Consider the following 16,173-nt stretch of genomic DNA (forward strand, 5'->3'; position numbering starts at 1 on the left):
AGCCATGAACTTATGTTTGGCCTGTTTACTCAGGTGCTAGACAGTATTTCTGGCTGCACAGATGGCGAGTCTAATACAGGCTTCTGGGTTTGACTTTTATGTGTGTTTACATCTTCATGGTACAATAGTTATCTGAAGAGACAAACTGGAACATTGGGAAGCGTTAACCTTGGGCCAAATGCTGAGGTGTGTGAAGGGCTTGGAGGTGCCCAGAGCACAGATGGAGCCTGCGCAGCCCCGCAGCACGGCTGTCCTAGGGGAGCATTGGCTGCTAGGGTCTTCTTTCATCAAACACATCATCATGCTGCGGTTGGGCAAGTGAGATTTGAGACGTGGAGTGCTGTGAGGTGGGAATGGTGGTGCGGCTGTGGCAGGCCCTGCTCAGTCCTGTGTGCTCCCATTTGCTTCAACGCAGCAGCTCTCCTGAAAAAAGCCTGGACTTCTAGCAATTCCTCAACAGTGCACTGTGACACCGTGCTGTGAGTTTTGTCAGTCCTCCAGTGCCAAGCAGAGCCGGTCTATCTACATTTAAGAAACAGATAGTGTGAGGTGGTGACATGTTGGCTGCTGTGTGGGAAAGAGCAGTGACGCGTTCTTGCTGTGAGTTTTGCTGTGGCAAAAGCAGTTAACACTTCTGTTTTTTCGAAAGTTCTGCTAATCCCAGAGCTCCACTTCATTTCCTAGTAAAGGACTAGAAGGGGAAAAAATCATAGAACCATAGAATGGCCTGGGTTGAAAAGGATCACAATGCTCATCTGGTTCCAACCCCCTGCTGTATGCAGGGTCACCAACCAGCAGACCAGGCTGCCCAGAGCCACATCCAGCCTGCAGGGATGGGGCATCCACAAAAAGGTCCCAGGGTTGGAGTTAAATACATGAAATTAATTTCTGCTTTTTTCGTAAGTTGCAGAGCTTAGTACTGAGATTCTGGACATGCGTTGTTCTATTTATTTATTTTTTGTGTGTGTGTGTGTGGTTCAGATTCTCAGCTGGCATGAAGTCATCTGGTCTAACTCACCTGGCTTTACTGGCACTGTGCCGTCTTCCTGCTGAAGGTTTGGCCTTCTGTGTTTGAAGAAAATTGCAGTATTCATCGAGGTTGGCTGTGGCAAGAGTGATTCTTTCAGTACTGCTGTGCCAGCCAAGTCTTTGCCTTGAATAAAAAGTCCGTTTATTTCAGAACTTTTTGGCAGCTTAAGTTTAAAAAGTAGACTTTTTTTCGGTTGGGGTAACAAGGCTTTAGAGAAATGTGCTTAAAATTTGAGTACTGAGTGTTCTTATTAAAATAACCTCCAATAAAAGATAACTTCCTTGTCCCGCAGAAGTCATCTGGGTGTCTGGAAAGAGCAGCAGGAGAAAAACTGCTGAATTTTAATCTGCTATTGTGATTCATATGAAGCCTCACTGGGGTGTGCTGGGGAATTGTAGGAAACGTGTCAGTTGCTGCAGAAGTGGGTTCCTCAAAATGTGTTCTTAATGTTTCTTAATACCTGTTTATGTGCAGCCTCATAGTATGGTGATCTCATATCAGAATATATATGTATTATATAATATGCATATGTTAAAATACACAGTTATGCAATGTCTAGCTTATGCATTTAAAAGGAAGGGCCCTTTTAGCTCACTTTTTTTGCATTATGGTGGGAACAGTGCTTCCAGTGAAACCTACTGCTCCTCTGCATGGGTGACTGTTCAGTCATTCCCTGTGCTTCATGGGAAAGCTCTGTGCCCTCAAAAGATGCTTTTTAAGGATCTGTATTGGTTGGAGCAGAGTTGCTTTGGGTGTGGGCTGTGTAATCTGGGCCCCAAAGGTCCCCAGCATCAGAAGAGATTGTTCAGTGTGCAGAGAAATGTTGTGTTTTGTGTTCCCTGGAAAAGTCACTTAATTTGAAATAGCTTTAGTCTTCTAGGCTCTATGACTTCATATGCTGCTGATAAATCAGCCCATGCTTTGAATTCCTGTCCGCAGGCTGTGCTGAAGTGTGAGAGGGTTTGGTTTTTTTGCATTTTCAATCAGGATGAAGGTCCCTTTTGTGACCAGACCAGCAACTGAAAAAAAAATAAACAAAAATCCAAAGTCATTTACATGGCAAGTAAAATGTAATACCTGGTTTAGAAGCAAAATGATGGATTGGTTTGTTTTCTTTGTCCTTGTTTTAAGACCCTTCCTTTGCTTGCCTTTCCACAGGTGCCGCTTACAGAAGCAGTGGACCCGGTTGATTTGGAGGATTACCTTATCACACACCCCATTGCAGTCGAGTCTGGCCCCTTGAGAGACTTGCTCGAGTTTCCTCCCGATGACATTGAGGTTGTGTACACCCCCAGAGAATGTCGGACGCTTGTGTCAGCTGTTCCTGAAGAGAGGTAGGAGGAGACAGGGGAGCACCTTGCCCAAGGGAGTCAGTTGTTCTGCATTTGAAAATCTGCAAGGGTGAAGTCTGGAATTCTTGTCTGTAATGTGCCTGAAGTGAAAGTCTGCACGTCTACCACTCTAAAGATGTTGTTCCTTATTCTTTTACAGTGAGATGGACCCTCACGTGAGGGACTGTGTGAGAAGTTACACGGAAGACTGGGCAATTGTGAACAGAAAGTGAGTTCCCTGTGACGTTTGTCAGCTTGATTTCATATTTCAGGTTTTTTTCAGGGTGACTGGCTGCTATGAGGAAGCTCGAAAATGGTTTTTCTGGCTACTGCTTTCGTGTGCCTTGGCTTTTATTTGCCTCGCTGAGCTGAACTGATGCTTTGTTTTTAACTGAAATGATGCTTTTTGTTTTGAAAATTAGATCTCATGGACATCAAAACCCCTTAGGGCATTTTTGAAAATCTAGGCCGTTTTCATCAACTGCAGCTCCTTTGAAATATTGGGGAATGTAAAATTACTTTAGGGATTTAAACTGTCAGCATTTGCTCCCTTTCATACATTTTTAGTCCTTCCTATAAGATGTAAGGTTTACATATGCAGATGCAAGCACCTTAAGGTGCAACATTCTGCAACATTTGTTTGTTCACAAAGAAACATTTGGAAGGAGCACAGTTTAAACAAATGCCTGTTAGTGTTTGAGCTGTCACAGTCTTTACAAAGTGAGCTAACTGTTCAGAGAATATGCACCAATTTAAACAAATTAGCTGGGAAGTTTCTAAGTAGCTTTACTTTGAACATACTCTCTCAGATGATTGAAGGTCTGATGACTTCAGAAGCTATTGTCGAGGAATAAGTGATCCATGTGATGTGCATCACCTTAAAATGACTTGACTACAGCTACAGCTCTGCCCTTGTAGTAGTTGCTACAATTCACTGGTTTAATGTTGTCCAGAGCACTGCTCCAGAGGATGCTGAAGATATGCTTTGCAGTGCTAAGATGACCTAATAAAAATGTGGTTTGTAACCTCTTAGCGAAAAAAAAAAAAGGAAACTTGAGAGAGGATGTTTTATTAACTCCCAGCCATTGTGGGCAGAGCCAGGACTGCACAATAGGCTTGGGTGGTGTGACCCACTCAGCAAGCATACCTCGCAGCTTCTCAATGACTTTTAGTGGAATCTCTAACACCTGGCTGTGTTTCCTACACTGGATTGGTTGGAAACAGCAAAGCTTTCTGTCCTGTGCAGATGTGGTCAGTGCCAAGGAAGGCATGCAGCTAAAGGCATTAGAGTTGTCTGAGTGGGGCGAGGCTGTGCTGAGTGATTGCTGAGCTGCAGCCCAAGCCTTGCTCCTTTGGAAGAGGAGAGGCAGTTCCATAAGCATCCCTAGCAGTTTTTGCTGTGATAAAATCACAGCAGTGCACTGCATAGAAACAAGAAGGTTGCTGTCGTAGCAGAACAGGAGCCCAAAAGCACGACTGGAAAGAATTGAATTGTTTTTCAAGTAAGGTCGTCTTGTCTACCAGATCAGGAATCTGTTACTGGATGATGGTAGCTGGTTTCTCTTGGTCTTTCTTACTGGATGGTTACAAGTGGTTGGCCAGATTTGGGGGTACAACATCCTGATCATCAAGCTTCAGAAGAGCTTGACTTCTGCCGTGCTATTCTTCTCTCTCCTCCACGCCAGGGGAAATAGTCTTTATTTCAATCTTTCTCTATGGTTCTTCATTACCAAAATATATTTGGGGACAGTGAAATCTGTCCATTAGGTGAATAGTTTAATGGTATTCAGACTGAATATATGCCTTTGCTTTCCTCTTCTTTCACCTTCCATTCATTACACATCTATGTGCCTGCCATGTCTGTTTAGCTTTCTGTAGTAACTGTAGAAGCAGGGCAGGATATAAGCAATTGATTGTAGGTTCAACCCCAGCACTACTTTGGAAATTGACTTTGTTTAACTTAAGCCAGACTGACTGAGTTTGTTTTGTAAAGAGGCTATGGCTCAGGCCATATGTGTGTGAATGCAGACACAGTGCCATTTGGTATCCTAAAATTTGTTAGTCAAAGAGATGTGATCTTGTTAGCAACAGCAGACAGATTGTTTACTAGCAAGTGCTCTTGAGCTCTGGAATGCTCTGTAGGACCCAGTTTATAAAGATGCTCTGGGAAGATGCTCATTTTAGTTGGAGTCAGAAACTCAAATGTTTTCCAGCATACTCAGAACCTCAGTGCTGCTTGCAGTCCAGCCTAGTGCTGGTGCTTTGGTTTGCATGGTGTTAATATTGTCTGCTCCCAGCCAATTCCTGCTCCTACAGAACCACTGGCCTTCCATCTTCTCCTTATTGTCCTGTCTTAAGCTTGGCATCACAATTGCTCATTTTATGATGCCCTTAATTGGGCATTGATAATAATTCCTTGGACATCACCCAGCATTTCTTCAGAGCTGAACAAAGTCACACTGTAGTACAAGAATACTGGTTGTTGGATTATTACACAGCTACAGTGGGTACACTGTTTGCAGAGAGCAATTCATGCTTTGAGATGATCCGCACTGCTAATACTGCGTTTGTTCTGTAATTCTGCTTCTGGGTTTGGGATCAAAAATAATGCTAAAAGTGCTCTTGAAATGTTTTGTTTTCAGGTATCACAAACTGGGGACTGGATTTAATCCCAACACTTTAGACAAACAGAAGGAGAGGCAAAAGGGGCTCCCCAAACAGGTCTTTGAGTCTGATGAAGCTCCAGATGGCAACAGTTACCACGATGAACAAGTAATGTACCTTTCAAACCTTGCCACCTAAAACCTAATGTAGAGTTGCATTTTAAAAGTGCAATCCCTTTCCCACTGTAAGTTGCTTTCAATTTGTTGAATCTCAGGATGACCTTAAGCGGCGCTCAATGTCGATTGACGATACTCCTCGGGGCAGCTGGGCTTGCAGTATTTTTGATCTGAAGAACTCCCTTCCAGATGCCCTTCTCCCAAACCTGCTGGACCGAACCCCCAATGAAGAGATTGACCACCACAATGAAGATCAGAGGAAGTCCAATAGGCATAAGGAGCTTTTTGCACTACACCCGGCTCCAGATGAGGTATTTTTATATGTATGGGAGTGAGATTAAAAAAGTGGAGGATATAGAGAATGTGAAATCTGTCAGTCTGCCAATGATTCAAAGAGTCAAGATCATCTCTGTTAAATTTCCATGAGAACCTCAGCTGGTTTGCAGGAGTTGAGAGTTTTTCGGTATGTTACATACATGCTGCTTTCTGAAGATTCATTTTCCCTTATGGATATCTGATCACTGTAATGTAGAAACATTAGAGGGATTTCATTTAGTGTATTAGAGGCTGCTGCTGCATACATCACATTGGTAAACCTTGGGTTGGATTGATGCTAGTGTCTTAGAAGGAAAAAGCACCACGTGTACTTGTGTCATAGTGGTATTAGTGGTTTGTACAAGTGTTGTCTAAACTGCTGTTCCTGTGTACATTTCAGGAGGAGCCTATAGAACGACTTAGCATTCCTGAAGTACCCAAAGAGCACTTTGGCCAAAGACTCCTGGTGAAGTGTTTGTCTCTTAAGTAAGTATCACTCCAACAAAGAGCTACACTATAGAAATTGAGAATTTAAGTCTGTTACATCCAGATGCTTCTGGGATAACTCTGCCATATTGTTTAATATCCTTAAAACATTGTAACTTTGATTTGGTCATGGGCTTAAAGGTTAATTCTCTGAAGTGCACCATACGCAGTAATGTGCATCAGATGATTTTATCTTTGAGACTTCCTTTGTATTGGTCTGACATAGAAGATTTTCACTCTACTTGGCTTTTTTTGCATTCTTTTTCAGCCAATCTGTAGTTACACCTGTCCCATATTGCTAGCATACATCTTGGCTCTGCTTGTGTAGGGCTCTGCAATTGGCCACCCATTGGTATTCAGCTCTGTAACAAGGATATGTAACTGGGGCAAGAAAAACAAATCAAAAGTGCTTGAGCCTTAAAAACATAAGGTTAACACTTTACAGTGTTAGAAAATCAAAGATTCGTCGAAGTTTAGGCTCAACAACCTTGACTGTGTCCCTTTAAGAGTGAAGACTTTATATACTTAGCAAGCATTAACTGAAGGAATAGAAACCTGTTAAACAAGTTTAATGAAGTGGAGCTCCTGAATGTAGGGTTACCTGCAGCTGGTTCATTGCCTATAACTCTTCTCTAATAACACAAGGTAAAATTTTACTGTTATTCCCTTGGAGAAATAAAGTACAAAACTGATTTTCCACACTGCTGTATTCATCTTCTGTGTCCTCAGTTAGGTCAACCCTTCTTATTAGAGAGCCCCAGTTAGACTACATTGCAGCTCATAACTGAGATATATGTGTGGGACATATCTCCTGCTTGTAGAGTAATCCAGGACCTAATATAGCCATAGAGATGAACTGATTTTGCAGCCTTTTATGAACTGGAACAACATAATATGCAGTAGCAGTGGAGCTTCCTCTCCAAAGGATGGTGTCTGTAGCACAAATAAGTTAAATTCTGGAAATTTATGATTTCTGCTATTTGAGCTGGCTCTAAATTTATATCTAATCTGCCCAAATACATGCTTGTTTGTGTACCACAGTAATCTCTGAAACTTTATTTATTGTTTTAATAGCTAGCATCCAAGGTTGTGCTGTCTTAATGACACAAGAAGTGTGTAGTCTCTTCCCCGGGGAATTTTTCAGTCTAAAGAGAAATGTGGGTAAAAGAGAAAGATTACTTTTCAATGTAAAATTACATCAGCAGGCTCCTTTTCAAGTTAATCTGACTTTTGTTTTAGAACTAGAGAAAATACCTGTTTGATGATACAGCCCTATATGTTGTTCTGCCTGATGGCAGAAAGGGTTCCAGCCTGCAGAGCTCTGAACACAAGGTGCTGGGGGATGCTGCTGTGGATTCAACATTAGTTGCATAGGTTGACTGTGCAGGCAGAATTGCATTTCAGTCTTAATTTTGTATAGGAGCGAGGACAGGTGAGGAGTGGGGGGGAAAAGGGGAGTGAGACCTCCCTCTTTTCAACACAGGAAGCCCTTAGGTTGGCTCTGCTGCTCCTGATATCTGAACTAACAGTGCTTGGTGGTCGCTTTACCCAGGCAGGATTTGGGAAGCGTGTAGATTGTTGTTCTTTGGTACAAAATGCAAGTCATTTGAATCTATATGTTTCTTTCTTTCAAGGTTTGAGATAGAAATTGAGCCCATTTTTGCAAGTTTGGCTTTGTATGATGTTAAAGAAAAGAAAAAGGTATGTTTCTTATTACTTTACATTTCAGCCCGGGTGTTACAGATTGTGTTATAAAACAGAGGGGTTTCTTTCTGAAAACAGACACTTCAGGAGGACAGTGAGATACAAGTGGTTGAAAGAGCGATGAGGGCATTTCATCATGAACTTCCTTACGTGTTCTCCTTCTGCTTAGCAAAGCAGTTGAAGTATAACTACTTTTCTAAAAATATTATTTAATATGTGAGTGCCTGAAATCAGTATATATATATTTTCCAATCTTGGCTTTCAGAAGTCTTTTCCCCGGAGAGAATTTAATCTCAATAAAAGGTTTCAGTTATTTAAGTTTTTATGACTTTCTTTTTCTTTTCTTTGAGATTCAGCACGCTGTGTGTCCAAGTAACGTTCTAATAATGCACAAGAAAGTTATATGTGCTAAAATTGAAACAAAACTCAGCAGTCTTCAGTGTCTGAGCTCTAGGAGATACAAAATCCATTTATTCCCTATTTATGTTCTATCTTTAATATTTAAAGAGTCTCTTAGTTTTCCTAATTCAAGATATTAGCAATAGCAGAGAGAAAAATGTTAAAAATATGCATTTTGACATTTATCTCTTTGAGACTTGAATTTAATGCATTGAGTTTTAAGTTGTGTAGATGAGAACACGCGGAATATTATGTGAACTTTGTTTAATATTTAAATCACATTTCATAAGCCAATTTTATCATTTCATTACTCCATTTTTTCCCTTCTCTTAGTCAGTTCTTTAGTGACCTCTGGTGTTGATAACCAGCTCACATTCCTTTTGGCCTTGAACGAAGCCTTGGTGCTGTGGAGGATTTGGTATTTCAGTGTGAGGATCTCTCTGTCTCCTGCAGGATGATCTCCTCCAGAAGATCATTTTCTATTTTAATATTTTGATATTTCAATTCGGATAGCAGTTGTTTCCTAATCCTGTGATTGGAACTGCATGTCCTACAGGAGGAAGACAAAACTGTATATTAATTTTCTCTTCTTCTTTTTTCTTTTCCTACTGTCCCGCTCTTATGCCATACTTATCATTTCATGCATGGATTAGAAACGAGATGCTGTAGGTATTTTTTTTTTCACCTGTGTCTTGAATTACCCGTGATGTTGGTGAGGATTTCACAGACAATAGGAAGAACTGATGCTGACTCTGCCCAACTTCTTCCTCAGATTTCAGAAAATTTCTACTTTGATTTAAACTCCGAACAAATGAAGGGAATGCTCCGTCCACATGTTCCCCCTGCTGCTATATCCACGCTGGCCAGGTCTGCCATCTTTTCAATCACCTATCCCTCTCAAGATGTGTTTCTGGTAATAAAGGTAAGAAATGCTTGAGAAATTTTAATTACTGTTGTCACTTCTATTTATATTAAAGTAAAACCAAGTGTGGGTCACTCCCCAACTTGTTACTTACACTTGCAAAGCAGTATTTTGTTCTCAGAAGTATAAACATTGGAACAACACATTTTTGTTTTCTTTCAAATCCTCTCACTTAGCACATAGAGTTCCTTAATAACAGGAGCAGTTCAGTGGAGGTATACATTATTATTATTGAAAAAGAGCAGAAACTGCATAGCTTTGCTTGATACAGGGCAGCTTTCTGGAATCTGACCTTGGTTTTCAGGTGAAATGACATGCAGACTTCTTAAAATGATGGAGAAATGAATCATTTAAAAATATATCTCAATCAGAATCTCCTTTGAGAAAGGTATATGCCCTTAAGTCAGATTTTGAAATATCTTTACAGATTTGAATTGCTGAGAAAGTGTGATCCATAACTGAAATTAAATGCCACATTGGTCACTCCTGGAATAAAGTATACAAAGATTGAAGTTTTCTCTTTTTTCTTCATTTGTTTGAAAGAGCACAGAAATGCTGTGAGGTCAGACTGGCATTTGAATTTGTCTCTGCATAAATATTATCCTACCCTAATGAGGATTTTGATGCATACTTTCAGTTCACAGACAGTGGATACTTTGCTTTCTAGCAGCGTTTTTTGATGAGTTTGTACAAGTTCTTCTTGAACTGCATCTTACATGAAGTGTAAGCTTTTGAAGGTGAAGTAAGACTTTCTAGCGTGACAGAAAATTCCCAGATGAGAAAAAAGCTGTCAGTGTTTCAGGGAATAATTTGATTTCCTTTTTTTTTTTGTCTCTAAATTTCTTCTAAAAATCGTGTCTTACACACATGATTTTCTGATTTTCACAAGATAGGAGGTTGAGATAACCCTGTGTTTCTGAAATGGAGATCTGTCCAAAAGAGCTTGTGACTGCACATCAGTGCTTGTAAAACCAGTGATCCAAGAGGAGCTGGTAGTGATTTACTTAAGTGATTTTTTGATTTGATGATGAAAAAGATAAAGTCAAGGATAAAGGAGACAGATGCATGGTGTGCTTATCCAGGTGAATTTTTGCATGGGACTTCTTGTTATTTACTGTGAATCCTGTTTTTGTACAGCTACTATTGCTGGCATTAACTCATTAGAGAGTGTAAGATACGAAAGGAAGTGGTCTTGTTCTTTATATTGTGTGGCTTTTTGTGCCTCTAGTGATTGATGAGTGCAAATGGCACTTCTTGAGTGTGGGAGAGCATTAAGGCTGCTGTAGTCTAACAATAACAATAACATGTGCACAGTAGCAAGCATGGAATGCAGTGCCAGGATGCTTCTAAAAAGAAGCAGTCTGCATGCTTGTGCTAGGGAAGGAATTTCTATCAAAAGCTGGGTTTCTTGCTAAGTGGGCACTGACTTATTCAGAGGCTTCAGAAGAAAATATGTACTCTTTGGCTGCTATAATTCGTTATTTGATTTGAAAACACACTGATTTAGAATGGTGTGTCTTAACACAATGTGTCTTAACACAATGGAAATGACCTTCTTGTGATGCTGCAGGAGTTCCTTAATAAGGAAACCCGAAATAAGAACAGTCTTCTGTAAATGATGATGGTGGTGACAGTGCAGGCTGTCTGTAAGACCTGAAAAATGAGCTGGAAGTGGCTCTAGAACTATAGAACTATACTAAACTGAAGTGAACTGGTATAAGTTCCCTCTGAAACTCTGTTTTACTCTTCTGATTTAATTATAGCTGGAAATGTGGGAACTTAATGGCTCTAACAGATTGAGTGCAGTGGTTGTTCCTGACACACAAAGGGAAATCAAGCTTCAACTCTTCTGAAAGAATGTTTTTGTTTCCTCGTGTTTGTTTAATTTAACAATGCTTGCTGGATACATGTTCTTATAATGGTTCATTTTCCCTTCTCAGCTTGAAAAAGTATTACAGCAGGGAGATATTGGTGAATGTGCTGAGCCTTACATGATTTTTAAAGAATCCGATGCAGCAAAGGTAAGATTTTCTTACATGTTTTGATTAAATTTGGCTATGAGCATTTTAAGGTATTTTCTTGCTAACAAATTGCACGCTGTCACATTGTTTTCTTTCACCTTGATCTCAAGGGTCATTGATGTTGCTCCTATTTTAAAAAGATCCATTTTTAATTAAGGAACTTGTCAAATTCTAAAAGGTAGCAAAGAGTCAAGGACCCTTGAATCTTGATGCCACACAGGGAAAGAGTAGTTAAAGGTCATCAGTTTTTGTAGGTGACAGAGGAGATGTGTGGTTACCATCAAGCTCAGTCATCTGTAATTCTGTGTCCCAAAGGATCAGCTCTGTGCTTTTAGCTTGGTCAGATGGTTTAGATGTCTTTGTGGTTTAGGCAGGCTTAGATGTGAATGTGCAGCAAGATTTCAACTTGTCTGCTGCTGATCTCCATCATAGTACCTCTCCCTTGCTCTAGAAGGGTTATAAACTGATAAAATACATTAACAGGAGATTCTCCGTCAAATCTGGTTTTGAGTCACACTGCAGTTCTGATTGTTTTTCCTCTATTTTCTCTTGATTTTTCTTTTTGTTAATATTCTAAAGGTCCATAGTCAACAGCAGGGTAAAGCTTTTGTTCTTACACATAGTAAGGGTAGATAAGAAAATCTGTATTTTAGTATTCTATTTTTTTCATTAACATTCCTTTAATTCTTTGGCAGTTTGGGCATTGTCTTCTAAAGTGCAGTGGATAGCCTGGGCTAGCCCTGAAACACTAAAAAAGCTGTGCCTTGCTGAAGTTCTAACGTGTCTTTAGCTGAAGAAGCTATGTCACTGCACCACACTGAAAAAAATCTATCTTTCACCTGAGGTGTTCAGCAAACAGAAATTAAAACCTCTCAGTTTCCTGTGTTTGACAAGTTGAAATGTGCCTACGTGAAATTTAGGCTTTGGATTTGCAGGGAATGTAGGTGAAAAGGTGATGAAGGTCTCCTTCGCAGCGAGGTGCATGGGCACGTGCTGAACTACAAGGGTGCAAGTAGCACAGCTTACTGTTGTTATTGAGCTCTCTGTCAGTGGATTTTTTTTAACAAATTGAAGCAAAAAGTTGCTGCTTAAAATGCAGAATTGTGGCAGTCATTTCATATCCCTTTTTCGTAGTGGCATGAATATGGAACTGCTTAGTTGAGGACTATTCTCTGCTTCCCATTTGGCTCCAGGTGATCTGGGCGCCTGCTGCATGAAATCATGTTGAGAGAGGTCATTTCAGACTTCATAGAGTAAAATTTGTTTTTTTTTGGAAGGGTGGTGGGCCAGATGAGCTCACAGGGATTGTGCAGGCTATGGAGGAAGCTGAAGAGCACAGAGTCAGCTGCTCTGGATGTCAGGTTGTCCTGTACCTGGCGCTGTTGGTTGGATTGCAGTTCTGTGAAGCAGAAGCCTGCATAATGCATAGTGATGCCATTGTTACGTAGTGATTTTGTGAAATGAACCTTTGTTTCTGTACCTCTCTTTTTAACACTCTTGGGTTTAATCTTTTCTTCACAGAATAAGGAAAAGCTGGAAAAACTGAAATGCCAGGCAGAACAGTTTTGCCAAAGACTGGGCAAATATCGGATGCCTTTTGCGTGGACAGCCATTCATTTAATGAACATTGTGAGCAGTGCTGGAAGTTTGGAAAGAGATTCCACAGAAGTAGAAGTTGGCACAGGAGGTAAAGTGTGTGGCATCTGTGTAAGTGAGCGTGGACAAATCTAGAGTGTCAGGAAGTCTTGATTTACACCCTGTGTCTGCCATTGCTCCTTTAATCCCATTTCTCCCCCTGCCCTAGGCCTTCCGATAGTCTCAGGTCATGGTTGAAGTGAAACAGGGAAGTCCATGGTAACAAATGGATTTATCTTTCAAGGATTTTACAAGCAAACCATCTGTTATATTATTTAAAACCAGGCTTCTAAGTGTGAGAGTGTTACAGGCTGATGAACATTTTCCAAAGGAGTGGATTAATCTTTGCAAACCACACAGCTCATCTGAAACTGCTCTTCAGCATCCCCAAAACTGCCAACTTCATCATCTTTCAGAGCAAGGGAAACACATAAATCTCCACACGATAAAGACTTTTATAATAGCAGTAAGGCACTGGGGTGAGGTTGCTGTGAGAGGAGCAGAAGTAGTTGGCTGTGCTTCATAGCCTCCTGATGCCTCAGGAGTGTGATTGTCTTAGCATAACCACCTCTTCTATCACGCTTATTGCATAATTTCCAAAGGCGGCAGCTATCTTCTTGTGTAGAAAATCCTGCTTGGAACAAAGGTAGGCTCTTGGACAGTTGTTTTTTTTTCTTTTTTTTGTTTTTAAATTACTCTCCCTTTCTATTTTGTTTTGTGAAGAACGCAAAGGCTCGTGGTCAGAGAGAAGGAATTCCAGTATCGTTGGGCGGCGTTCGTTAGAGAGAACCACAAGCGGTGATGAGGCTTGCAATTTGACCAGTTTTAGACCAGCTACTCTGACAGTGACAAACTTCTTTAAGCAGGTATTGTATGAAACCATCTAAGCAAAAGGTTGCTTCTTGTACAGAGTGATTGGATCGTGAGGAATCAGTTTAGATCTGAATAAGTTCTTTGTGATACTTTCAGTATGTAATGTCTGTTCCCTCATCGTGGCATATCTTTGAGCAACATACTGTGAGTTTATTAGATTGTGTGCTCATCCTGCCACCAGCAGGTCTGCAGTTGAAAGGTGGATTCTTTCAGGGAGTGTACTGTGAGTAATTTACATTACAGAACTTGAAACTATTTGCTGTTTTTGCTTGAAGAGTGAACTATCATTATGGCACAGTGAGTTACCCGCTCTAATAGAAACAGTCCAGAAGAATGACCAGAAGAATGTTGGTGTGTTTTGCTCCAGACTGTTCTACTGTGTGCTGGGACAATCACTGTTTGGCCTTTTGGTAAACATATTTAGCAAAATGTTCTTAAAAGCAAGTGCACAAAAGCTGAGGATAACTTTTTGGGTTAGTATGTCACAAAAAGTATTCCAGGTAGTCCTTAGTCCAAGAGTTGCATAGCCTCTGTCCTGATGCTTGCTTGATGCTGTTGGTTTCGTTAGATGACAGAGAATCCTTTCCAGTCCCATTGGAGGGCTCAGAAACAGGTTCATGAATGTAATTTGCAGTCGGCACATCCAGTGATGCCCAAAACATCAGAACATTTCTCATGCTTCTTTGCTGATTGGCAGCTCTTCTTAACCGGAGCTTGGGATTTTCCTGAAAAACAGTAGAAAATATGATTAAACAGAATAAAATCTGTAGTGAAGCTTAGAAAATGGTTTCAGTTCATTAATTTTCCCTAAGGTTTGCTTAATGCCACATCTGGTTAAGGAAAATTATTATTTGAATGTCACCTTCGTGTATAAAATGGATTTAATAGTGTACAACCAGATATTTTTTGGACTGATTCCTCAGTCATTGGGATTACAAAGATGTGGGTTCTATATATTGAAAGCTGATTAAGCTCTCTTTTTTTTCTGACTGTTTTGGTTATATGCCAGTTTCACTGTGGGAAGCCAGTCACATTCTGCTCTTAAATTCAGTAATATAAAGAAGGAGAAATGTAATCTAGGGTTTGAAGTTATACTGGCGGAAAGCATGTAAATGAACGGCCTCTTTTGCTGAGTGCTTTCATGAAACTCAGCATAACTGAAATTGGGCTCTGCAAATGGTATCTTTAGAGCCTCAGTGACACAGAACAGCACAGGAAATTCCTTTTAGAAGGATGTCAACTTCTAGTTCTGTCTTGTATCCTTTAATCCCTTCAAGTACAATTAACCAAATACCACTGAGCATTTTCTCTTTCCAGTTGCTTTTTTCTTCTTAATGTGTTTTATTGCCTTTATTATCAGATGTCTTCTACTTTTGGAGAGATGGAAGGTAGCAAAGTGACATTTTCTGTAATGTTATAACAAAACTTTGAACTACTAGAATGTGACGCAGGGAAGATTGACAACAAAGTCCTTTCACTTCCCATCCTTTCTTAACAATGCTTTTGTCAAGTATGACTCTCAGACTCATACTGAGGGAAAAGCAGAGGAAAAGGAAGGAGGATCACCATTGGAATGATGGATATTTTTTCAAGCTATTATACTTGCTAAAAAATGGATATTTTAGGGAAATCTTCTAACAACCATTCTCAGTTTTAAAAAAGATAATATTGATGAGGAGACAAAAGGTTTTCAATGAAAAGCTCCTGCAGCTGTCATGGTGATTAATAAGAAGAAAAGAAAGGAAAAGGGATGAAGAAATTAGCAGTAATTCAGCATGCTAATGTAGCACCTCATTCTGTGAAGGTACATTTTGATGTCAGAGGTGAGAGGCTAGTGTGCATTTGATGGTTTATTCATACTTCTGTAGTCCTTGAGAGTTGTGCACATAATCTCTTCGACAGGAGGGTGATCGCCTGAGTGATGAAGATTTGTACAAGTTCCTGGCTGACATGAGACGGCCGTCATCAGTGTTACGGAGATTGAGACCTATCACAGGTACTGAACAAGACCTTTCTGGCTTGTGCTCACTAAGCATGTTGGTTAGTCCTTCCCAGTTCCTACCCAGTTCTTAAAAACAAGCATGCGAAAGAAGCCCTAGGAGATTGTTGGCAATAATTCTTGGTGGACCAACAGCATTTTTATCTGACAGTGTTTTCACTGATGTATGAGCACGTGCAGCATTTCCACACTGAGAGTAGCATCTGTGAGCAGAGGACACAAAACCCCAAAGCCCTAAATCCCCTAAGGGCTGAAGGGCTTCTCTTTTTCTGAATAAAATGCCATTCACCAACTGAGAGGTGTGTTGGCTTCCAGTTGGTCAGTAGGAACAGGCTCCACCTCTATTTGAGAAAGAAAAGTAGAAATGCTAGCATGCCAGCATTGAAACATCACCAGTCCTTGACCTGTGCTATTCCTGACAATATTTACTTAACCCGTTCTTAAAAATCCCCTGTGACAGCAGTTCTGCTGCTTCCTTAGATCTTATCTCCCAGCACTCACCAGTCCCTGTGGTGAGGTTAGGTATTAAGAAAGCTTCCCAAAATTATCTTTCTGAAATGTAACCTGACCATGGTATGTCATGCCCAGTTATCCCAACCTTTCAAATACTTTGAATGCTGTTATTAGTTCACTCTTACCTGTGTCCATTTTGCAGCCACTGGGGCTTTTTTTCAGCCT

General features: G+C 40.5%; 1 protein-coding gene across 4 annotated transcripts in view; it reads left to right on the forward strand.

The window, feature by feature from the left end:
• DOCK7 (dedicator of cytokinesis 7) overlaps nt 1-16,173 on the forward strand; it is a gene marked incomplete at both ends in the record, with an annotated part of 88,447 nt that overhangs the window by 17,183 nt on the left and 55,091 nt on the right. For all 4 annotated transcript variants that reach the window (XM_079536160.1, XM_079536161.1, XM_079536162.1 and 1 more), the window contains 11 exons: nt 2,189-2,364; nt 2,522-2,590; nt 5,004-5,133; nt 5,240-5,452; nt 5,857-5,942; nt 7,577-7,643; nt 8,818-8,967; nt 10,908-10,988; nt 12,510-12,675; nt 13,347-13,489; nt 15,399-15,492. In XM_079536160.1, coding sequence (XP_079392286.1) covers nt 2,189-2,364; nt 2,522-2,590; nt 5,004-5,133; nt 5,240-5,452; nt 5,857-5,942; nt 7,577-7,643; nt 8,818-8,967; nt 10,908-10,988; nt 12,510-12,675; nt 13,347-13,489; nt 15,399-15,492 — 1,375 coding nt within the window. The remainder of the gene's footprint in view (nt 1-2,188; nt 2,365-2,521; nt 2,591-5,003; nt 5,134-5,239; nt 5,453-5,856; nt 5,943-7,576; nt 7,644-8,817; nt 8,968-10,907; nt 10,989-12,509; nt 12,676-13,346; nt 13,490-15,398; nt 15,493-16,173) is intronic.

The sequence above is a fragment of the Tetrao urogallus genome (genome assembly GCF_951394365.1).
Source record: "Tetrao urogallus genome assembly, chromosome: 5".
Lineage (NCBI taxonomy): Eukaryota > Metazoa > Chordata > Aves > Galliformes > Phasianidae > Tetrao > Tetrao urogallus.